Genomic DNA, 25962 nt, shown 5'->3' with positions numbered 1-25962 from the left:
AGTGTCAAGTATTGCTATCTCTGATGGCAATAATGATTCCTGTCACGAAGAGTCGGGGGGAACAGAAGATCCACTTGTTACCCACAATGAAAAGCTGCAATACACTGTCATACAGATACCGCCTATCCCGCTAATGATCGGTGCCGCCATACAGGTAAAATACGACCCTTATATTTGGATACGATGAAATGCAATCCGATCCCGTTAGACGCATTTCACGTCAATCATGGGTTGCTGAAGGGTTGTATTGTCATACTGTTAAGTTACCAGTATATGATTCAGAATATTATTCATATTATTCAAATATAGTCGACCCGTGAAGATCCGGGGTAGAATAGGTGTTCAGCAAGCCATGCTTGCCGTAAAAGGCGACTATGCTTGTCGTAAGAGGCGACTTACGGGATCGGGTGGTCAGGCTTGCTGACTTGGTAGACGCATGTCATCGATCCCAATTGCGTGGATCGATGCTCATGATATCAATTACTGGATTGACTGGTTCAGACTCCATTATTTACAGACCGCCGTCAATACGGTGATGTTTGGATTGTCTGGTCCAGATTCGTTTATTTACAGACCGCCGTCATATAGCTAGAATATTGCTGAGTGCGGCGTTAATCAACAAATCAAATACGGCCTGATGTTTTTTCACAGTTCAGCATGAACGTGACTAATTTCAACAGGTGGTGTGATATGTATGAAAACTTGTCATCAATGTTTTCAAGTCCAAACATTCTCGCTTTTTAATACCCGATACATATATGACCATAGTCGAAAACAATGCTTGTAGTAAGAGGCGACTAACGGGATCGGGTGGTCTGGCTCGCTGACTTGGTTGATGCATGTCATCGTGTCCCAGTTGCGTGGATCGATGCTCATGTCAGTCGGTGGATTGTTTAGTCCAGACGTGATTATTTACAGACCGCCATCACATGGCTGGAATATTGCGGAGTTTGGAGTTAAGCAACAAACAAACAAAAACAATTTGATTATGGCTTCATCGTCTATGGTGGAGCATGTAAAAGTAATTAACCGAAACTCGATACTATATCAATTATAGGTCTACAGCAACCGATGCTTGCCGTAAAAAGGCGACTAACGGGATCGGGTGGTCAGGCTCGCTGACTTGGTTGATGCATGTTATCGATCCCAATTGCGTGGATCGATGCTCATGATATCAATCACTGGATTGTCTGGTCCAGACTCGATTATTTACAGACCGCCATCATATAGCTGGAATATTGCTTGGTGCGGCGTTAAACAATAAACCACCAACCAACCAACTATATCAATTATCAAGGCCTGAGGCATTACCTTGGGTTCTTACGAACGGGCCCGTGAAGATTCGGGGTAAAATAGGTCTTCAGCAACCCATGCTTGTCGTAAAAGGCGACTAACAGGATCGGGTGGTCAGGCTCGCTGACTTGGTTGATGCAGGTCATCGATCCCAATTGCGTGGATCGATGCTTATGATGTCAATCTCGGGATTGTCTGGTTCAGACTCGATTATTTACAGACTGCTGGAATATTGCGGAGTGTGGCGTTCAACAACATCAAACAACAACATGCAATTAATTCAGCTTTCGGTTACAACTACATGTACTTGGGTTGTCAGTCCAAATTTGAGGGGGTCTTTTGCAGTCGCTTTGCAAAGTTGTGTCGCTTAGTCGTACCAAAATTTCGATTCCTAAGATCGTGGATTCGGTTCTACTAGATTGTGTTCAGTCATAAATGGTTAAACATTGCTCTGTGTCGCTATTACTTTCTGTCCCCATTCACCTGAAACTCTGCGATATAACTGAAATACTGTCTAATGCGATTTAAACACAAATCCTTACGCCCAGTGCTCTTGGTAATATCGGATATACATGTATGTATTTTTCAGCATGTCTTAATATGTCTACCAGCGTGTTTGACTACAAGCTTCATCGTCGCAGACGTATTGTGCGCAGCTTCTGATAGTCCAATCAGACCAAAGTTGTTTTCTTCAACACTGTTCTTGTGTGGCATTTGTACAGTATCCCAAACGATTCTGGGTTTACGGTAAGAGTATTGCGTACTGGCATCTCCTATGTGTCTGATTAAGATGAACATACATTCTTTCATTCCTGTAATGATAAAGTTGGTTAACTAAATAATGTGTTCATTATTTTGCAAACGAGAATATGTCTCTGGGTACTGTTTCTGTATTTGTTTGGAATGCACAATTGGTACACTATAACCTCATCGCCTGCAATGTATGTACACAATGCAATGTTGTGCAGTGATATAACTGATATCATTGTTCAAAGCATCATTAAGTCCCATCTCACACTCAGAATATAGGTGGGGACCCATGCAGGTAGCAAAGGCACTGTAAGTCACCATGGTCCCCAGAACGGTGATCTACCATCAGTTGCTGGCGATCTATAGCTCTTTTTGATAATGTATTGCTGTCTAGTGATGTAATTTTATGGTTCCATGCTAGTTTTCATTTTTTATTTTTTTTTTGGGGGGGGGGTCATAAATGTAAACGGGCGGTCGGGTAGCCTAGTGGTTAAAGCGTTCGCTTGTCACGCCGAAGACCCGGGTTCGATTCCCGACATGGGTACAATGTGTGAAGCCCATTTCTGGTGTCCCCCGCCGTATTGCTGGAATATTGCTAAAAGCGGCGTAAAACCGTATTCACTCACTCACTCACTCATAAATGTAACACTTTGCCAAAAGTAAAACCAGATAAAATATACCATGATATGTTTTATATATTATTAGTTCAAGAGAAATTCTTAAGTTGAAAACATGATCACAATTATCCGTTATCCAATATAAAAATCGTTCATTAACAATACCTCAATTTTACATTCCCATTCATTTTCTTCACAAAAAGTGCAAAAAGGGTTGTCAACAATTTTCAGTTTCTGTACAAACACATTTCTTGTCAGTAGTCTGTGTAAGATTCTAAACTGAAGCCTAAACTCAGTTGCATGTGTTGTCTTATAAATATGATTCCATTCTCATTCACTTTGAAATAGACTTCCATTTTGACCTGGACATATCTTTCTCTTCTTTGTTTGTTGTTTAACGGCGCACTCAGCAATATTCCAGCTATACGACGGCGGTCTGTCAAATATTCGAGTCTGGACCAGCCATTCAGTGATTGACATCATGAGCATTGATCCACGCAATTTGGATTGGTGACATGCTTCAACCAAGCCAGGGAACCAGACCACGTGTAACATAGCATCTTACGACAAGCTTAGTCGCCTTTTACAGCAAGCTTGGGTTGCTGAAGATCTATTCTACCCCGGGTCGACCTGGACATATCAAGTTGACAACAAGAGAACACATCGCAAAGAAATTAAAGTGTATTATTATACCTTCGATCCTTTTCCTACATAACTCTTCATTGTAATAGGTGTAAAATCTGAGTAATTGTATTGAATTAATCAATATGAACTTCAAAGATATACTCTGCAAGCGTATGAAACGCAAAGGTGATTTTAGATGTATATTTTATATATTGGCACAAATCATTGTCATTGATCCAGGTTCCATATGGCACACATGGAATAGTCGATTTTCAAGGTGAATGTCATCTGTCCTCAATATATTGTATGGTCACCATTTGAGTCCAAAGCAGACTTGCATCGTCGTCCCAAAGAAGCATTCAGATCCCGAACTGTTGCAGGACCAGGATGTTGTGATTCATGAAAGGCTGTTTTTAGTCTTGCCCTGTGAGGTCGGATGTTGTCTTGGAAAATGACGTTCGCTTGTTGCATAATAGGAAGGACGTGTGTCCGAAGAATGACATCCGTGTAACGTTGTGCGGCGTTAAACAACAAACCAACAACAACAATAACTAATCTTTCTTCAATTTTCCTTTGTCAGACTCCCAATTTTTCAAGGACCGTCATCAACATTTTTACCAGTTCTACTCGCTTTACAGAACGATATTGAATGGTCATGTAACCATGTAACTAAGACCACTGAAGGTTTGTATATTCTTTTAGTATTTGACAGTTATCGTTTTCTCAAGACCTGTTACATATAATAAGTCCAATGTTTCGACAGGTGATGGAGACTAATTATTCTCTCGCGATGACATTTAATATTTCATTTTCCTATCCTGTATGATCATATCCATTTGGGTCGAATATCAATGCAACTCTGCACTCCCTTCATGAAATCAACCCCAGTAGACATTTCACTTCACATTTGTTTGAGGTTTAACGCCGCACTCAGCAATAGTCCAGCTGTAAATACTCGAGTCTGGACCAGACAATTCATGACATCATGAATATCAATCTACGCAATTGGGATACGATGGCATGCAGTTATTCGCCTTTTACGACAAGCCTAGTTGCCTCTTGAATGGAATTGCTGAAGACCTATTCTAACCCGGGTCTTCACGGGTCATTTCACTTTAGAATAAATCCCCAACTAGATATGCTTGAACGTGGCGACTTATTCAATCGGGTGGTCAGACTCGGTGACTTTCACACTGACTTGTCTGTTCCAATCATTTGACGCCCAAGATATTTCCAAGTTATATAACTATATTGTTTTGCTTCTCCAGGTGATGCGATGGGCGGCCAGAACATTTCGCTAATTACTGATTTCAACATATCTGAATATGCTTCCACACTCAGACTTTCCGAAACTGAAAAGCTGCAGAAGGTAACATAAACTGACAGAAAGTAACAGTGCTTTATCAAGTTTTAAGATATCTTCTTTAAAAAACATGTTCACAATAATATGGCAATTAATGAAGGCATTTATTCGGCCTGTAAAACTAAATGATAATAAAGTTTAAATATTCGATCAGACTTCATTACCTAATTCACGTTTATTATCTTTATGTATGTTTTGTGTTACTTTTTCTAATTTGCCGACAATACACGAGGATCTGAAGAAACGTTTTTTGGCATACCAAAACATTGCTTCCACAAGATGTCTCTTCACGCTCCATGTGTTCGTTCTCTTCCATGGACGCGACCCGTGAAGAGCCGGGGTGGAATAGGTCTTCAGCCACCCATGCTTGCCGTAAAAGGCGACTATGCTTGTCGTAAGAGGCGACTAACGGGATCGGGTGATCAGGCGCGCTGACTTGGTTGAAGCATGTCATCAATCCCAATTGCGTGGATCGATGCTCATGATATCAATCACTGGACTGTCTGGTCCAGACTCAGTTATTTACAGACCGCCGTCATACAGGTGGAATATTGCAGAGTGCGGCTTAAAACAACCAACCATCCAACCATCTTCTATGGACGCAGGATATGATACATGTGTCTTGTTTTGTTTTTTCCGTAAGGATCTACTATTAGATTGTTGTTAAAACTAATTCATTCCTCAATATAATTGAAATCGTTAAACTGGAGTTTGAGGGAGGAAATCACATATATCCACTCTTTGTTCATGGTTATATTGCAGTTATCTGGAAGCCTAATGGCAGCTTCACTGGTTGAGATATTTATTGGTGCAACAGGTGTTGTCGGGGCTCTGCTTCGTTACATTGGACCCGTGACTGTGGCGCCTACAATATCACTAGTTGGGTTTTCTTTGTACAAAATCCCAATACTTTATTCAAGACCTTCATGGGAAATTGCTTTGGCGTGAGTAAAACGTGTATTATTGTTTAAGTTGGTCACATCATAACTTAATAACGCTTGCTTTTGAGGAAGTCGGAATAGTACAATGGCTTTTAGCTTTAAGTAGAGATTTCCTATGATTATCAAGTTGTGTTGACGAAGACCAATTCTAACCCGGATCTTCACGGGTGTAATCAGCATTCATTCTTTTACTGATTAATTTTCTTTTTACGACAGAGGTGCTGTGACGGTGATCGTCTTTTCCCTTTTCCTTGAAAACGTACAAATACCACTCCCTTCATGTGGAAGAAACAACGAGAAACGGAAGAGGAGCGCTGTACGACTTTTCGGGTTATTTCCGGTATGTCATGGTCATGACCAAATATATGATTCATGTTCTGACACCCTCAGTATGAAAACCTGTTTCAAAATCTATCAAACCTGGTTCCACCACTTGGAATCAGAATTCAACCACACATCACTGCCGCTAAAATAGATCTAAATATTAAATCACCTTATAATTACCGCCTTCTATCTTCTCCCTTGCAGATGGTGAAGCCAGAAGTAGACCTCACTCTAACCAATCTAAAAAAGTCGGATACCAATCCTTTGGTATATCAACAATCATATAACCAATTACGCTCCAAATGTAATTCTCACAGGTCCATGTTTACAGACGGGTCTAAGGATGGTGACAAAGTTGCAAGTGCCACCATCATTGGATCCAGAACTGACTCCTCAAGACTCCCAGATTTTAGTTCAATTTTTACTGCTGAGGCCAAAGCTATCCTAACAGCTTTGACCTATATTCAACAACAAAACCAATAATTCATCATCTTCTCTGATTCGTTATCTTGCCTTCAGACACTTAAAGTGTCTCACCATATCACCCTATTATCCTTGACAATTTAGAACTCTATAATGATCTTTCCACTGGCCAATCGTCTTTTGCTGGTTACCAAGTCATGTAGGCATAACAGGTAACTCAAAAGCCGATGCTGCAGCTAAAGCAGCTCTTGACAAAGCATTATCTCCACTTCTTATCCCGTCCAGTGAGTTCAAACCAACCATCAAATCTTATACTCGGGATCTCTGGCAAAAGAGGTGGGACACCCAAGTAGGAAGCAATAAACTACACGAATTGAAACCAACAATCGGTCATACCTACTTGGGTTGTCAGTCAAGACTTGATGAGGTCGTTATACGACGATGTCGTATTGGCCACAGTCGGTTTACACACGAATATCTGCTTAAGACAGATGAGGACGAACCTCCTAAGTGTATCCCTTGTGATGAAAGGTTCACCGTCAAGCATATATTCACAAGGGATTCACATTATCAAAGTGTAAAACTAAAAGATCTATTTTCCCGTGTCAGCAGGCATCTCATCACAAATTACTTGAAAGAAATTGGTCGGTATAATAAATTTTAAATATGTATGTGAATAATTAAATGCTTGTTTTTAACTTTGGTTTGAGTGAGTGAGTGAGTTGGGTTTAACGCCGCTTTTAACAGTATTACAGTTATATCGCGGCGTGTCAGCTTAAAGCCCGAAGTGATGCAGGTCTCAGACGTTTACCACTTCGATGAAACCCACGAGAACGGGTATGGTGCTGACAAACCTAGAAACATAATCGGGGCGAACCGGGATTCGACCCCACAATCATAGGTTTCTGGCGTGCCCAAGGGTTGCAATTCTGCACAGCGAATCGGGCGCCTTAGACGACTGGGCTACCCGTGCCCCCAACTTTGGTGTGATGCTACTATTAACAGACATTATTGAAGGCTCTGTCCAGGAGGTTAAAGTACCGTAAAAATATTGCCCCCCTGTGTGACACGTAATCTTATCATAATCAATGTAACTATCATCAACCAGTGTTTTAAGCCAACTCATTGATGGGTGTTTTTTTAATATTGGCTGGCATTGTGCACAACCACAAGTGGCTAAAGTGATGACGTAAATCCTGCTGGGGTATCATGCAGGAAGCAGAGGTACTGTAAGTCCCCATGATCCACAGCGAGGTGGCCTAGCTTTGGTTAATGATGGCCTATCGCCCGTGTTTTAAAACTGTATATATAATTATATTTTTATGCTCAAATATGTTTCAGGAATTGTTTCTAAATATAGTATGTTCAAATATGTCTTACAACTTATTTATGCAAAGTTTTGTTAAAAAACGACTAAATTGTAAATATATTAACTTGATCTCATAGAAATATGGCTGAGATAATGCCGATGCGACGCTAAATTTTAACTCACTCACTCACTTATGTTCTGATCAAGTTTATTCACACCTATTGTTCCTATGTCATACAAGCACCACTTGAGTAGTATTTACTTATAAGAAGGGACACACGCTATATATGGTAGGACACGCTATATATGGTAGGACACGCTATATATGGTAGGAAAGCGCGAGGGATGCAGGTCTGAGCTACTATCACTTCTGTGATCAAACAAGCACGAACACGAATCACAGTGCTGTCTATTGAAGATCGTATCCAGGGAGGGGCTGGTATTCGACCCCATGACCCCTGAACTGTTTGTTTAGGGGCACCGCTCTGCACAGTCAGTCGCGACTCCTTTGACGACTGTACCTCCCGAGAGACGCAGTACAAAGTTTCTACATTGGTTTGTTTTTATGTTTGTATTGCTATTGCTATTCCACCTTGTGCACTTTGCTTCATAACATAGTGTATGTATACTGAGTCAAATTAAAAACTTCACATTTTTAAAAGTAATCCCATATATGATATACAACGGACAAATGTATCAGAGGAGGTAAGTTTTAATCATTAATGTCCAAAGAAGGATTTTAATTAACGGTGGTAACCATAATTTGTTCCAAGCACCTACGGTATTCGGTAATAACATCAACAGTTTAAATCATAAGTCCCAAGCACGAGAATCTGATGGCACATAAGTTCAGTAGCGTGTATGGCCACCATGTGCGTTGACAACTGCCACACAACGCCTCTGCATGGACCTTGTGATGCTTGTGAACACATGATTGGGAACACGACGCCATTGTTGCTGCAAAATGGTGCCAAGATCTTGCAAATTCTGTGGTTGGTTCTGGAGAGTGCGCAGACTTCTGCCAAGAACATCCCAGACGTGTTCGATGGGACTGAGGTCGGGAGACCTTGACGGCCAGTCCATGACGTTGACTTCCGAATTCTGAAGGAAATTCCTTGTCAAAATTGCTGTGTGGGGTGTTGCATTGTCGTGTTGGAAGATCAAACCGGGTCCATGTGATGCCATAAAAGGCAGAAGTTCTGGTGCCAGTACCTGGTCGCGGTAAGCAGCAGCGTTGAGGTTGCGGATGACAAGAAGCCTGGAATTGCATTGCCACAGAAAGCACCCCACACCATGACACTTCCGCCTCGAAATCTGTCAACTTCCTGTACACAACACTGGGCGTAACGTTCATGACGGCGCCTCCACACCCTCGCCCTACCATCAGCAAACCGAAGATTAAATCGGGATTCACCACTTAAGATGACTTAATTCCAATTCCTCCGAGTCCATCGTAAGTTTCGCTGTGCCCACAATTGACGTTGACATCTGTGTAATTGAGTCAGAATCGGCCCGCAGTATGGCCGTCGTGCTTGAAGGTGAGAAGTTCTCAGACGGTTTCGAACAGTTTGCGGACTCAGTCTACCCCTAAACAGTACATTTCTGGTTGATGTAGCCGTCAAAAATCGGTTACGGAGGTGACGTAAGACAATCTGACGATCCTCTGCATGTAACGTCACACGTGGTCGACCTGGCCGAGGGCGATCAGCGGTGGTACCCGTTTGCTGTAGACGCGTCTGTAAATCATAAACAGTCCGTCGACTACAACCCATCGTCCTTGCGACTTCAGCTTCGGACGTTCCAGTCTGCAACATGCCGATGGCACGTTCACGTTGCACTTTTGAAAGGCGTGGCATGACAAATGGCCGTAAAGACTTTTGTTTTCTTGTGTTTTTCTTTTTTTGTTAATGACCGCTAACAAGTATGTCTGAAAACACGTGCGGTATTATGGCCACTTGACCAGTTACACTCGAAAAACCACTTTTGCCACTATAGTGCTGTGCACATGATTTTGATCGATTCACCTGCACAAAAACGAGTGTTATCTGAAGACAGTGCGTGGCCATTACTGTTTAAATACACAATAAGGGCCCACAATGATAACTGGTCAAAATGTTAAAATTTTAGGATTGTGAAGTTTTTAATTTGGTTCAGTATATTATTTAAGTTAAACGTGCACTATACCATATAGCCTTCAGATATGCTCACAAAACGTTTGGCTAGTTAAGGTGTCTTAAATGTGTTTCAGATCTTGCTAAGCATCATGTTGATGTGGACGATATGCGCCCTCCTCACTGTCACCGACGTCTTCCCAGACGACCCTGGCAGTGTTAGTTATAAAGCCAGGACCGACGCTAAATCCTCCCTCGTCTTCCGAACGCCTTGGCTGATTTTCCCATACCCAGGTGACCAGAAAAAGACGTACCGTATTCGACGTAATATGCGCCCCGTCCTCATAAGCGCCCACGGCGATATTTGCTGATATATTGGCTAGTGAACAATCCCAATTAACATCCCTTCCAATTGATCATTGTACCCAAGACTTATTTATTCGTGTATAATACGCACTCGTGTGGTCTGTGCACCTTTAATTTTCTCGCCAAACTTATACTCTTACTAATTTTGAGAGCGCCCTGGGTGCTTATTACGTCGAATACGTGTGGTAGGATCCTCATTTAATGTGTTGATACCATATAGATCTAGCGGAGGCATCGTTTTCCGGATGCATTGTGATTGGAAGACAAACAATATTTGGTGTAAGTACCAAACTATCAACAAGACCGTTGTCTACAGCGGGTGCCCGGAGAGCGGTAGCTACCACAGACATTAAAATATGGTACTTGATGACACCCTGCCTGCCGGTAGGCGTTAAGTGGGTAAACGTGGGACCGGTCGGCACAGTCCGTATATTGTATCTGATTGGTGTAACCATGTTTAAAATGAGGAATGGTATATCAGAGGGCAAGCACTATAAATTGCATGTTTTTGATCCGAGAGGGAATTGGTCTTCAGCAACCCACCCAATCCCGTTATAATTAGTCGCCTCTTACGGCAAGCAAAATGGCCGTTTGTGTCGTCATAAAGCTGGGATATTGCTGAGTGCGGAGTCAAACAACAAACAAACATGGACAGACAGTCGCCGTCGTGCACAGAAAAAGGATTGCACGTAGAGAACAGGAAACACGGAAAAATTGTCGATTTCTTCACGTGTCATTCGTAAAACAACCAAACCTTTGAAAGGTACGACTGCAGCCAGTGTCAAAATGAATGCCCCGACTTGACCCAAGTATGTCGGGGCATTCATTTCTTGACCAAAGTATGGACCCGTGAAGATTCCGGGTGTAGAATAGGTCTTCAGCAACCCATGCTTGTCTTAAAAGGCGACTATGCTTGACGTAAGAGGCGACTGACGTGATCGGGTGGTCTGGCTCGCTGACTTGGTTGATGCATGTCATCGATCCCAATTCTATGGATTGCTCATGATATCAATCCCTGGATTGTCTGACCCAGACTCGATTGTACTTACAGACCGCCGTCATATTAGCTGGAATATTGCTGAGTGCGGCGTTTATAACTAACTAACTTCAAGCGGGTCCAACCGAAAGAGTCACGTTGATTTTCCCAATTTACAACTCTTGGTAATACCATCAAATTAACTGTGTAGATTGATGTACGATTGTCTCTGTCCCACTCGTTTGTATAAGTAATGTATATAGAATATCACCCCAAGGAGTTTCATACTTTTCTTTCACCGTTTTTTTTATATCAAAAGACACAAGGGTGAGATTCCATTTATCATCCAAAATCATTCTTTTCCAACGTGTTTGGTTTTAAATAGTTATATATCAGTGTCTTGAGTGTAAAGAGTACAGATAACCGGCTTGGCACTGTGCCGCCGGACAGTAGCAGAGATTTGTCTGAGGTCTTTTATTGTGACGTCATGGTGACGTCGCAATGGTCTGTGAAGCATTGTGATGCAATATATTGTATTTAATCCCGAAATGCACATCGCTTGATCTCTCACCCAAGTGATATTTCGTGTGATACTTTCTTACTGTGAATATTTCAGCGCTTTTGTGAAATTAAATATATGATAGGCATACATCTGCATTTCGCTTGTGCATATTTATTGTTGGTACACATAATTGAACCAGTATTGAAACATAAGTCATTGAAGAAAAGTACATTCCGCAGCATGAAAAGATGTCATTTGTTCCTCTCAATGTAAAGTGCCTAAAGTTATAACTCAATCGTTTGTGTCTTCTCGGCCAGCACACGAAATATTCATATGCGATTATGTTCTTTCGTTCACATAACGCGAAAAATTGGGCTTCACAAAGAGCTTGAGGTTGGACGATTTGTCTTTCAGGTCAGTTTGGAATGCCAGGATTCAGCCTTGCTGTGTTTATCGGGTTTAGCACGGCATTCTTTTCCTCCTTTGTCGAATCTGTTGGGGATTATTTTGCTGGGGCGAAGGCATGTGAAGTCGATACTCCACCAAATCACGCGGTAAACAGAGGGATTCTCATGGAGGGGCTTGGTGGACTCCTTTCTGGTGCTGTAGGTGTCGGCCACGCTACAACGTCTTACAGTGGCAACATTGCAACAATCTCTGTCACGAAGGTACTGTGAAACTGATCTGGTCACAGTTTGGAATTTTAGTTTTTTCGGTATTGAAATATCATATATTTGTACGTCAACATACCAACCAAAACACGCAAAGTGTCATGAAACAATTTTGTTTTGAGAGGCAGTATGCCTCATTATGTCACAGTTTTCAAACAATTTTTAACAGACAATTTCAATATTGATAAAAAAATTGGATTATGGTGCCATCATTTATGGTGGAGCCTGTTAAAGTAACTTACAGAAACTAGATTCCATACATCATCATGTCTTGAGGCGCTGTCTTAGAGACCGCCTCCGTGGTCTACAGGTAGAGCGTCCGGCCCGAGAGGGTCATACCAAAAGACGTTAAAAGATGGTACTTGTTGTTACCCTCGGGATTAAGGGGCTAAAACAAGGACTGGTCGGCACGGAGTCAGTATACTGTGTCTGAGTGGGGTATTCATGTTAAACTGCGGCATGGTATCTCAGTGTGCTAGCACTTTAAATCGGCATCAGTCCGGACTAGCACACACACACACACACACACACACACACACACACACACACACACACACACACACACACACACACACACGTGCATGCACGCCGCTATATAAGTGCAATAATTTTGGACGCGACGTTAAACCCCATTTCACCTGACATCACCTCTGTCTTAGAGCTTTCAGGACCTCTCTTGTTGACAGTCTTAAATTAGAAGCTGTTGAGCCTTCTTTATAACAGCGTCGTTTAAATCTTGCATTACAATATTTCACAATTAATATCAAACCTGTCAAGTTCAGTATATGTTTACATTTTAATCCTCCCTACGAGGCATTATTCAAAGACGTCATTAACAAATGTGTAAAATTATTGTCCACGTGAGTCCATCTTAATTAAAGTGAATATCAACTAGTGTGGGCTTTCAATATTGGCGTTTAATGTAACCACTTGTGACCAAAGAAATGACATAAATCCTGCTGTGAATCATGCAGGAATCAGAAGCACCCTAAGTCTCCAAGGTCTACCTTTGGTTGCTAGTTGTCCATTGCCTAATTTCAAAGGGAAACGACACTCCCAAGTTTGAAAGTGTTGAAATATGGATCGGCTTTTTCTTCGTAGATTCAAAATTTGCTTCTTATGGCCTTTTATTTTGCATAGCCTTTGTCAGGTAATCGAAGTAGTTCCACTTCTTATTATACCTGTCATTAACTGAGCATCAAGTGAATGACGACAAATACACATGTGTAGGGTTTCACCATGAAACATGGATGACAAGAAGGGAGTAGTAATTGTTGTATTATATGCAATTAGCCTGGAAATAAGAGTCGTTGCTGTTTTGAACATATGAACTTAAACATCATTGTTGCAAACATCAGAGGTACACGTATTTGCTCTTGTCTAAAATTATATCATCGCACAAACACAATTAGACACGCAGACGGATTTTGCAAGGTTATAGTTAGCATCATCCAGTCAAATGGGAGGATTCAAGGGGATTCCCCCTCGGTGTCAACGAGTATGCCCGAAGCCCAGTTTGTTGAGTAGCAAAGACTAATTGGTATCAGGTGATTACGCGGGCTAATTAAAACGGCGCTGGCCAGATGGTTAAGAGTTTGAATATTGTTTCCCTATAACTTGTACTGACTAATCAACTGAAATATTATTTGTTTTTCTGATGACCTGGTTTCTTTTATACCTAAACTGTGATACTTGCTGTTTTACAGTCCTTTGTCGACAAGTATTTAAACATAATTAAGTTGTTCTCAATATGGCTGCAATATTGGCGATGTGATGTAAAATTCTAACTCACTCACTCACTTAATGCTACTGCCTCAATACGGCCTGGTCTCACTTTGGTTGCTGGCGTATATTGTGTTACTGCATAATAACTTCTCCTTATAAAAATAAATGTTAATACTAAATAATAAATTAATAATAAACTGTGATACTCTAGTTATTGTACTGTCCATCGCTGACAAGTGTTCATAGAATCCAAATATATTTTTTATTAATGTCTCAGTTCTCGTCACAATATAGCTGAAATATTGCAGATGTGACGTTAAATTGTTAAACTCACACTCACTCACTCACATCAGAGAATCGGGGCGGGGGATATAAATTGATAGATGCATGTCATCGTATCCCAATTGTGCAGATCGATGCTAATAATTCCAATCACTTGATTGTCTGTTCAAGACTCGGGATTAACAGGCAGCCGTCATATTAATGGAATATTGCTGAATACAACAAACAAACAAACAAACACACACTCACACAAACTTGACATCACGTAATAGTAATGTATATTATCCATGGATTGGCGTTAAGAGTTCTGATGGTGGCATTATTGTAACTCGTCAGGTATGCCTTTTCTTTAGGAAAGTAATGGTATTCTACACAAGGTCCATTACAAGCCAATTGATGATAATCACTAAATAGTTTGTGTAATTTTGACTGGATAGATTTGCAATTCCCATGTACACATAATCACTTTATTGTCGCCTAATGCATTCACGGCAAACCGTTTAATCACCAGAGATGTCTGAAAACAATCATATTTGTTGCAGACAGGGAGCAGATCCGTGATGGTATGTGCTGGAGTCATGCTGATCATCTTTGGCTTCCTTGGAAAGCTTGGGGCTGCTTTAGCATCTGTACCAGATCCAGTTTTAGGGGGTGTTATGATCATCATCTGTGGAATGCTCGTCTCGATAGGCTTTTCGACCTTACGTTATGTCAACTTGAACTCGTCCAGAAACCTGGCAGTTTTGGGGTTGTCATTCTTTGTAGGTGTTTTCCTGCCAGAATGGATTGACAGGCACCCTGATATTATCAACACAGGTAAGAGTTTTTAAGTTGGTGGAAAGAACAGCATGCGTTTATTTTACTACACATCGTCGAGAGGAGTAGGGATGATTGGATGTTTATTTCAATACAACTGCATTTCTCTTGAATCGTGAAGACCCGGGTTACAAGATGTCTTCAGCAACCCATGCTTGCCGTCAGAGGCGACTAACGGGGTCAGGCTCGCTGACTTGGTTGACGAATGTCATCGTATCCCAATTGTATGGATGGATGCTCATGATGTCAATCACTGGATTGTCTGGTCCAGACTCGATTATTTACAGACCGCCGTCCTATAGCTGGAATATTGCTGAGTGCGGCGTTTAACATTAAAACCAAACCAAACCAAAATATGCTTGTCGTAAGAGGCGACTAACGGGATCCGGTTGTCAGGCTTGCTGACTTGGTTGATGCATGTCATCATGTCTCAATTGTGCTGCGTTAAACAAACAATAGACAAACTTTCAGTATTTTCCACTATGAACCGACTAAATGTGACATGTTTAAGGATCATATGTTCGATTTAATTTGAACCCATGCTTTTACTTGACAGTCGGAAAGTCTCTGAATATGAAAACATGCTTTGTTGTCTGTTTTCACGAGTGTCCAACCACATCCCAAGATCTGGAAGGATAATAAGATCTGTTCCTTATTAGTATGTAATTAGAAATGATCTGTATGTTGTATTCATTGCATTTCCTCTCAGGAAACACCGAGGCAGATGCGGTTTTGAAAGTTACTTTGGGAACACACATGTTCGTGGGTGGTATGGTCGCGATGATCCTTGACAATACTGTGAAAGGTATGCACATACTCAGCAGATACTCGTGTACCTTTCAGAAGATTTAGATTGCTCAGCAGAAATTCAGTAAGCGACAAAACCCTTTCTATGTTCTTAGGAAATATCTGCTAAGAGCAGAGTCGATTGTACAATTCCGACTATATCATGAGCAGGTGTTTATGAATCACTATCAAACAGTGATTATTCCAGGTGTTCCCGAAAAGGTGAGCATATCCTTCCCCAAAACATGCTAAAGCAAGTCACGTATTCGCCTGAAAACAACCATGAGAACATATGGTACAAGCAATTGCATGAAACTTTTTCAAAGCTTTACTTATGCCTTGAATGTCGCATGACGCTCTTTGAAATCTTCGTAGCAAGTGCATGCTCGAGTGTACCTCAATAGTTGTAAAATCGAGACACCACAGACCATTGCTCGACATAAAAGGAATGTTGACTTTTGCAAAGACTGCATTAGGGATGACTCAGTCATTAAGTCCATTATGCAATCTTCTGAATAGTTTTTGTCACTCTGAATCTGTAAGCGTAGATCTAAATATGAAAGAGATAAGGTGGTCTATTTGGTCTCTTTAATTGCTGGACAAATCAGTGGAAGGGAAATGGCTACTTGGCCGTTATTAACGATATCAGATCAACGATATACCTAAAGTTTAAGTTAAACTTCATGGCCAAATTGCCTCTTTTAAATTGCCATTACGATCAGAACTGAGATGATATAGTCCGAATCGTACAATAGACTCTTTGCTTTTCGAAGAGATTTCTTATGGAAATGTGAAGAAAAAGATCAGCAAAGAGGGCAGCATAATTGGTACCCATGGGAATGCCTACTTCTTGTCTAAAGGTTTAAACGTTGCCTGGACGTATACGCAAAAACATTGTGAAAAATGCAACACATCTATAGTTATTGGGAAATAATCCCCTTCATGTTGACATGTCAACTGATGATGATCTTGGCAAATTTATGTTTCATTTATGCATGGTTAGAATGGTCTTCATCTTTGCAATTCTCGGTATATCAATAAGTGACACTGCTGTATGTTATTTCAGGCACACTAGAAGACAGAGGCATTGCAATGTGGCGAAAACATCATGACATCGACTCTAGTCCTCAAGAAGAGAACGAAGGCTCTAACACGATTTCTTCATCGGTTGCATATGGCTGGAAGTGTGTACCAAGTCTGTACAACAAGTTACACATCCTCTCATACCTACCCTTCATGCCTCCGAGACAGAGGTGAACCGAATACATGGACATGTTCTCTCGACAAAGGCATCCTGTAGCCATACATTCATGGCTTGAATTTTAAATGTATTGTTTACATAACTTGACATTAAATATCTGCCAAAATATTGACATGCCATTCATCGTACTTTACATCTGACATGAACCATTATACATATACTGAACAACAAAAGTTGATGTGACATTGAATAAGATTTAATGCAAAGTTATGTTTTTTACCAAATCTGAAACAATTTCGGTTTGCAACAGATAAAAGTTTCCAAATTATACTCCCGTTGCTATTGTGTTTTTATCAATTGTATTGTCTGGGCTTATGGACGGCTTCATCATTGTAACGTCTTTTTTGTTGTGAGGATAAAGGGGGATAAATGTGTGACCCGTGAAATCCGGGGCAGAATAGGTCTTCAACAAACTATGCTTGTCGTAAGAGGCGACTAATGGGATCGGGTGTTCAGGCTCGCTGGTTGATGCATGTCATCGTATCCCAGTTGCGTGGATCGATGCTCATGATGCCAATCACTGGATTGTCAGACCGCCATCATAGCTGGAATATTTCTGCGTTAAACAACAAACAAACAAATGTGTCCAGGGATAGCAGACAGATGTAGTTGGGTAGTGAGTGAGCTTGGTTTATCGCTGCTTCGAACAGTACTTCACACACAGAATGGCAGGTTGATGGTGGACGATAGCCCAAAGTGATCAGACGTTTACCGCTTTGGTGACACCAAAGACCACGAGTATGATGCTGAGACACCTACCGTGTGTCGTATCCATAATAATGCGAATTGCGGCAGCCTAGACGGTTGGGCCGTCCATGCCACCTCCCGTGTGAAGCAGAGTTGCAACGGCTGATATATGTGTGACTTAGTGAGTTACACAACTGCGTGGACGTCAGGATATGGATGAAATATTACCGATGTGACGTTAAATGTTAATGATTAGCATCCCCCCTCCATCAACGCTGTTCACCATAGTTTGGCTTGAAAATTAAGGATGATATTTAGACAGTGTCTATTTCATACCATCATAAAATATGTCCTCATAAGGGCAAAGAATACCATATAATACATTCTGTATTCCCAACCTCTTATGGATATATGAATAGAGTTTACCTATAGAGTTTATATATTCAACAACGTTGATGCAATAGCAGGCATACTGAAGGGCATCAAGTGTAAAGGTGTTGAAAGATGAACACCACTTCTTTCCAGGTTATTATCATACGTATCCATCTAGAACGAACTTTAATCGTACATCCGGTGTTATCTAACGGATAAGGACTCCCGATGTTGACTCAATGCAGTAAGCAAACACCTCGTTACAGCGGTGCTAAGCACCCAGGACGCTTTCACATTGGGAATTCCTACACCCGCTGATCGCGATACCCGGTAGCCAGTAACAACCATGCTACGTAAAAGATAGCAGCCCGACCCGACCCATAGCATCTAGTCAGTAGCCGGCCACGGGGACGCTATCTGACAGAAGACTCTTCGCCCCCCGATACCCGGTTGACATGGGGCTGAAAGCAACCCATACATATCGTAAGACGCGACTAACGGGTTCCGGTGGCCAGGCTCGCTGACTTGGTTGATGAATGTCATCGGCTCTTCACTGGTTTTGATTAACAAGTAGTAAACGTAATCTAAGTGTGATGAATTATAACACGGACTCCAAAGGGCTTTTAATCAGATAACTTCAGAGTGCTTTATTTGTTACATACAAAGATTTCTCGTTCAAGGTGTTTCAATTTTGCAGTTCACGTTGATTCAAAACTTAATATGAAACGGATAATGTTGGCTTTTCGAAATTCTGTAAAAAGAAAAGAAATGTAAAAAAGCTATGTTCATTTCAATTATGAATGTCGGCAAATTGGAAACACAGATTGTGTTTTTTACATAGTATACTCACGCGGCAAATGCGCAAGCTCGGAAATTCCTGTCCAGTGCAGATACCACGTTCATCTCCTCCTCTGTCAGTTGAAAATCGAAAACCTTTTAAATATAGAAGTAAATATGACATAATCCCTGTTCACATGATCTGTATAGAATGGTTCGGACACACTCGTTTTCGGATGGTACTGTGTTGATTGAATGGATACATTCTTAGAGAAAATGCACGTCGCATCATGATCGCCAGCTGAATCAGCCAACATCATATTAAACATCAAGACAAAGGTCTTTCTTTAGTATGTGCGATACTTTAGTTCTGACTGCTATGACTGCTCTCACCGTTCTCAATCGCCTCAGTGTCACACAATTAACGCCATATTACTTACCTCAAATTTTTCTTTGATTCTGGATGGCGTGACGCTCTTGGGGGTGACAATGGTATCCCTCTGTAGCCCCCATCGAAGGACAACCTTTGTTTATAAAATTGATGTTTCCAGTCGTACACATTTTTGTTTGTTGTTTTACCCCGCACTCAGCAATATTCCAGTTATACAACGACGGTCTGTAAATAATCGAGTCTGCACCAGACACTCCAGTGATTGACATCTAGAGCAGCGATCTACCCAATTAGGGTACGATGACATGCATCAGCGAGACTGACCACCAGATCCCGTTAGTCTCCTCTTACGGCAAGCATAGGTTGCTGAAGACCAGTTCTAACTCGGATCTTCACGGGGGTATTAAGATATGTACGAGGTAACAAAGATAAAGAGTGGTGTCAATCTATGCAAGTGAGTATGTTTTTTACGCTGCTTTTAGCAATGTTCCAGCAATACCACGGCAGTACTAATTTTTCAGTATACCTGAGCTACAGTTTTCCCGTATTTGTTGCCTAATTCTTGAAGAGATGGCTCATCAAATAATTGTCGGAAAGCAGCATCAGATCTGAAATTAGGTGTAATCTTATCACAAAATACAGTATGATTTAATACAAAGCCTACCTAACTCGTAAAAACAAATGAGACAGATTTTAACAGGAAACAATCTTAACACTTCATTCTTCATTATCGTCGTTAAAGACAGATCACTTTGAACTTAAAAATATAAACCAACGACACCACCTTATCTGTTTCATATTTGGATCTAAGCATGAAGAACGATAAAATACTCTCCACAAGACTTTGACAAGACGCTCTTCCACTTTACTATTAGATAGTAGAACTTTCCTTTATTGCAACTGTGTACCAAGCGTACAGGGTTTAGACTGTGTAGTGGTTTGTACGATCCTCCTAAATCCCCGTCTCTATTTCTGCTGTACCAAAGGAAACACGGACTTTCGGCGTATAAAACCAGTCACTTTAGAACGTATTAGACCCCAAATGAACGTCACAAAATGTATTTTAATGTCCAACTGTACATTTTACATTGGGAATAAAAAACAAACGTGCAAATAAAACAATAAGGTCGTGGCAGTATTTGAATGTTTAAAGGTCCAATTAAGGGATTTTGTTCCTTGACAACCTATGTGATCTATCTTTGGTTGTTTTGTTGTTAGAATGTTCAAGAATGTTGCTGACAAGGAATATGATGTCAGTTACATGAAGTGAGTGACTAACCTGAACGCCGGGTGGTCAGAACTTCCTAGTGGCGAGTAGGCTGTGATAGCAATCCCTTTCTCTCGACAGAATGATATCAGTTTGTTGTTCAGGATGTAGGGATTGATTTCGACCTGTCAATAATAACCACGTGCATGTATGTGAAAATCAGCGTTACAACTCATCAAAGCATACGCGTGTAATAATATATCTTCTATTCTGAGATATACAATGTCATTTTGTCTTGACGTATGATGTGATTTTCACCTGGTTGGTCACTGGCGCATATTTCAACCCTTCTGTTTGTAGAAGCCGTTGTAGTTGTTCTGAGTTGAAGTTGGATACGCAAATAGACTTGGTGAACCCTTTCTCTACAAGCAATTCCATTTCCTGGAGGAACACAAATTTCATTACATAATACAATGTAAAATTGTACTCTGTGTTTTTTCATGAGCTAGTGAATTACTGTGTTTTAATGTTACTTGAAATGTTTGTTTGTTGTTTAACGCCACACTAAATAATCGAGTCTGGACCAGGCAATCCAGAGATTGACATCATGAGCATTGATCCGTGCAAATGGCATAAGATGACATGCAACAACCAAGTCATTGAGTCTGACCACCCGATCCCGTTAGTCGCCTCTAACGACAGGCATAGTCGCCTTTACGGCAGGCATAGTCGCCCTTTACGGCAAGTATGGGTTGCTGAAGACCTGTTCTAACCCCAATCTTCACGGGTCGCTGGAAATGTAATTCAGTATACAAGTATCAGGACATACATGTACAAACTGTCTTTAAATTGGATGAACTCAGAATAACAATCAGGGCAAAATTGGGACTCCACTGTCACTTACTATACATTACCAGGTATGCTTACATGTCTATCAGACGCATATTGTTGTTACTCACCTTCCATGTATCGAGGTAGTCAGCATCTGACAAGATGAGGATGACGTCAGCATCCCTGGGCATGCTTTCACCAGTGTCCTCCTACAGAACATCAAACAATACACACACACACACACACACACAAAATGTAATGTAAATATTGAAAGTTTATACATCGTGCATGAGAGCACTACATATACAATAGTTTTTGGACATAGAAATGGCACATCTTCTTCCCATATATAAAGGTTCGAGGAAACAGATGATATGAAGAGACATGATGGTAACCGTTCTTGTTACCTTGAAGGCAACTGTCCAGTGGATTAGGTACAGATCAACGTAGGACAGTCCCAATCGCTCCAAAGAGTCCTTCATTGCACCTTCAACAAGGTCCGGACGATGGAATGTATTCCATAACTGGGAACAGATGAGGTACCCCCTGTTAGATACGTACATTTCCTATCTACTGGAATGTGCTTGGGAATACTTGCACATTTTCATTTAAAAAATGAGACACAACGGCATTAGCACAGGACATCTACTTTCATCTGAAAATACTTTTTACTCCGTTTTTGCATCATATTGAGTTCTGACTATGGTATGTTTACAAAGAGTTGTTATGGTTGAAAATCAATAAATATCTGTTGCTGTTTACCTTAGCTTTGACATTAACCTCAACGGTCGATATATCAGTGATATTTAGTAATGAAGTAAATAACTCACTTTTGTGGTAATGAAGAGATCTTCACGCTTGACTGTCCCGTCGTCTATCTTGGCCTTGATAGCTTGGCCCACTTCCGCTTCAGTGCCGTAGGCCCACGCGCAGTCAATATGGCGGTACCCGTAGGCAATGGCTGCTTTAACAGCTTCCGCTACTTTGCCTTTCGGAGACTACACGGATAAAGAAATAGCTTTATGAAATTCAATATTTAAAGTTTGAACACGATCAAGGAACGGTGCCTATATGATTATAGCATTGCCTTGATTCCAAGTTTTTTCTGACTTACCTTGGTAATGATTACTATATTGAAAGAGAAACATGGACTGTTATGTTCTGTTTACGTGTATTGGGATTTTATCGAAAAAGATAGACATTGTGATATAAAGCTTGAAAAAAATATTAATTGTCTTTCTGACTTTTGAAAAAGAGAGAATTTGTCAGCCTCAACTTAACCCACCTACCAAAAGAAAGTATACAACGTTGTGAAAAAAGTCATAAACCTAATGTTAACTTGGTTCAGGTCGAATAACGATTTCGCCAACACTTCTAGACAACACTACTCGATAGTCATTCATAAACACATGCTCATGATTGATATTGTCGGAATCGTACTTCGAATCGATTTTCTATGAATATTGAAAGGTGTGTTTTCGCTGTTATTGTTTGTTTCATTTTTAGTCAGCATCAAACATGGGTGTACACTGTCTTTTGCCCGGCATTTCACTTTGAATGAAAAAGATTGTCCCAAAGAGATAACAAAAACTTGTGAATAGGATCAATGATCTCGAGTGTCAGTGTTCAGTGACCTATTTGCCCCATCGTGATAAAAAGCTGACACACACCTGGCTGATACATTGGAGATGCGACGCTAATTTTTATCACACCTATTCATTGCAAAGGTTGAACATATTGTATTTTCAAATACCCTTTGTGTTTTAGATGAAAACCAGAAAGCATTACTAATTATTCAAACAAACTTACTTTCAATCTTAAGTGCAAGCGTGCAACCTTGGAGCGGATGTTCTTTAAATAGCAAAGAACATTTAAGAACAAAACATTATTTTAGATAGGGAAGTGTCTAGTGAGTTGTCCCCCATGAATTTAGCTGGAGTAAACGCAGTGGCCATAACCAACTCCCACTCGTCGTTTATTTTCTAATTTAACTGCGGTCTACTAGAGCATGGTGTATATGTCATGTTGGTTGTTTGTTTGTTTGTTGTGTAACGCCGCACTCATCAATATTTAAGCTGTATGACGGCAGTCTGTAAATAATCAGACAATCCAGTGATTGATATCATGAGACTCAATCCACGCAGTCGGGATAAGATGACATGCGTCAACCAAGTCAGCGAGCCTGACCACCCGATCCCGTTAGTCGCCTAAGACGTATATGTCATGTAACTGTGTATCTGGGATACTAGGTCATGGTGTATTTATTGCGGAACTTAAGTCTCCTGGGCATGGTGTACAGGTAATGTAAATCTTTTCCACTAGGACATATGTGCTATAAATCTCTCATCTTCATATATATCATATTACTACGGTCGACTAGAGCATGGTATATATGTCATGTACCTCCGGTGTATTGGGTATGGTGTATATGTCATGTACCTCCAGTGCATTAGGTATGGTATATATGCCATGTACCTCCGGTGTATTAGGTATGGTGAATATGTCATGTACCTCCGGTATATTAGGTATGGCGTTTATGTTATGTACCTCGGGTGTATTAGGTATGGTGAATATGGCATGTACCTCCGGTATATTAGGTATATGGTATATATGTCATGTACCTCCGGTGTATTAGGTATGGTGTATATGTCATGTACCTCCAGTGCATTAGGTATGGTATATATGTCATGTACCTCCGGTGTATTAGGTATAGTGTATATGTCATGTACCTCCGGTGTATTAGGTATGGTGTATATGCCATGTACCTCCGGTGTATTGGGTATGGTGTATATGTGATGTACCTCCGGTTTATTAGGTATATGGTACATATGTCATGTACCTCCGGTGTATTAGGTATTGTATATATGTCATGTACCTCCAGTGTATTAGATATGGTGTATCAGTTATGTATCACGGGTGTTTCGGGTATGGTGTATATGTTATGTACCTCCGGTGTTTCGGGTATGGTGTATATGTCTTGTACCTCGGGTGTACTAGGTATGGTGTATATGTCATGTACCTCCGGTATATTAGGTATGGCGTTTATGTTATGTACCTCGGGTGTATTAGGTATGGTGAATATGGCATGTACCTCCGGTATATTAGGTATATGGTATATATGTCATGTACCTCCGGTGTATTAGGTATGGTGTATATGTCATGTACCTCCAGTGCATTAGGTATGGTATATATGTCATGTACCTCCGGTGTATTAGGTATAGTGTATATGTCATGTACCTCCGGTGTATTAGGTATGGTGTATATGCCATGTACCTCCGGTGTATTGGGTATGGTGTATATGTGATGTACCTCCGGTTTATTAGGTATATGGTACATATGTCATGTACCTCCGGTGTATTAGGTATTGTATATATGTCATGTACCTCCAGTGTATTAGATATGGTGTATCAGTTATGTATCACGGGTGTTTCGGGTATGGTGTATATGTTATGTACCTCCGGTGTTTCGGGTATGGTGTATATGTCTTGTACCTCGGGTGTACTAGGTATGGTGTATATGTCATGTACCTCCGGTATATTAGGCATGGTGTATATATTATGTACCTCCGGTGTATAAGCTATGGTGTATATGTCATGTACCTCCGGTGTATTAGGTATGGTGTATGTATCATGTATTTATCGTGGAACTTTAGTCTCCTGGGCATGGTGTACAGGTAATGTAAATCTTGTCTACTAGGACATATGTGCCATAAATATCTCATCTTCATATATATCATATAACTACGGTCGACTAGAGCATGGTGTATATGTCATGTACCTCCGGTGTATTAGGTATGGTGTTTGTGGCATGTACCTACAGTGTAAAAGGTATGGTGTATATGTCATGTACCTCCGGTGTATTAGGTATGGTGTATATGTGATGTACCTCCGGTGTATTAGGTATGGTGTATATGTCATGTACCTCCGGTGTATTAGGTATGGTGTGTGTGTCATGTACCTCCAGTGTATTAGGTATGGTGTATATGTCATGTACCTCCGGTGTATTAGGTATGGTGTATGTGTCATGCACCTCCAGTGTATTAGGTATCGTGTATATGTTATGAACCAAAACTAAAGCTAATCTTCGTTGATATCTGAATTTCCCAATCAACATAATATCAGAATAAAATAATGTGGTATGTGATATGTATGGTTTGAGGAATCGAAGAGTTCAGATAGAGCTAATGCTGTTCATTTTGTATACATTTGATGACGGACTATATAAACTTATAAAACGAAAAATCGATATGAACATATTTTTCTGTGCTAATAACCATGTGTTACAGTCTATGTGAATGAGTACTATGTGGGGAAACAATACGCAAAAACATATAGTTTCATCACAAGGTAATACGCTCAGGTGAACACGATTATCGGCAAACCATGGAAGCATAGCATTGTTTCAATGCAAATAGTTTCGCTTCAATAAAGGAAAGCTTTTTTGCAGGAATGGAAAAATGGAATTGTAAATTAGCCGATTGACTAATAAATGGCCTTTCGATGAAAATATGGTAAGAAGGTAATGCAAAGCCTGCCCATGCACAACATCATATGATCA

General features: G+C 40.7%; 2 protein-coding genes across 2 annotated transcripts; one reads left to right on the top strand and one right to left on the bottom strand.

The window, feature by feature from the left end:
- Positions 1–1893: 1893 nt before the first annotated feature.
- LOC124143423 (solute carrier family 23 member 1-like) lies at positions 1894–17356 on the top strand. The gene is made up of 10 exons (XM_046512398.2): positions 1894–2040; positions 3865–3968; positions 4553–4653; positions 5410–5591; positions 5805–5928; positions 9893–10049; positions 12014–12267; positions 14820–15093; positions 15803–15898; positions 16946–17356. Exons 3-10 carry the CDS (start codon positions 4561–4563, stop codon positions 17134–17136), a joined length of 1371 nt encoding a protein of 456 aa, XP_046368354.2. The 5' UTR covers positions 1894–2040; positions 3865–3968; positions 4553–4560; the 3' UTR covers positions 17137–17356.
- Positions 17357–18817: 1461 nt separating this feature from the next.
- LOC124143440 (aldo-keto reductase family 1 member B1-like) lies at positions 18818–24950 on the bottom strand. The gene is made up of 10 exons (XM_048393871.1): positions 24933–24950; positions 22236–22403; positions 21687–21929; positions 21534–21614; positions 20893–21015; positions 20629–20759; positions 19894–19975; positions 19417–19500; positions 19050–19132; positions 18818–18950 (listed from the first exon to the last, which is right to left on the bottom strand). Exons 1-10 carry the CDS (start codon positions 24948–24950, stop codon positions 18908–18910), a joined length of 1056 nt encoding a protein of 351 aa, XP_048249828.1. The 3' UTR covers positions 18818–18907.
- Between the last annotated feature and the right edge of the window lie 1012 nt (positions 24951–25962).

Source organism: Haliotis rufescens, unplaced genomic scaffold, assembly GCF_023055435.1.
Source record: "Haliotis rufescens isolate VD_foot unplaced genomic scaffold, xgHalRufe1.0.p SCAF_12, whole genome shotgun sequence".
Classification (NCBI taxonomy): domain Eukaryota; kingdom Metazoa; phylum Mollusca; class Gastropoda; order Lepetellida; family Haliotidae; genus Haliotis; species Haliotis rufescens.
This window is presented reverse-complemented; position numbering and strand designations above follow the sequence as displayed.

Excerpts from the sequence above, each read along its gene's own strand:
- LOC124143423 (XM_046512398.2), top strand. The coding sequence starts at position 4,561 with ATGGGCGGCCAGAACATTTCGCTAATTACTGATTTCAACATATCTGAA. Across the intron at positions 5,929-9,892 it reads GACTTTTCGGGTTATTTCCG|ATCTTGCTAAGCATCATGTT; the intron begins GTATGTCATGGT and ends AATGTGTTTCAG. Across the intron at positions 12,268-14,819 it reads CAACAATCTCTGTCACGAAG|ACAGGGAGCAGATCCGTGAT; the intron begins GTACTGTGAAAC and ends TATTTGTTGCAG.
- LOC124143440 (XM_048393871.1), bottom strand. Across the intron at positions 20,760-20,892 it reads ATGCGCCAGTGACCAACCAG|GTCGAAATCAATCCCTACAT; the intron begins GTGAAAATCACA and ends TATTATTGACAG. Across the intron at positions 19,501-19,893 it reads ACGGGAAAACTGTAGCTCAG|GTTGTCCTTCGATGGGGGCT; the intron begins GTATACTGAAAA and ends TTATAAACAAAG.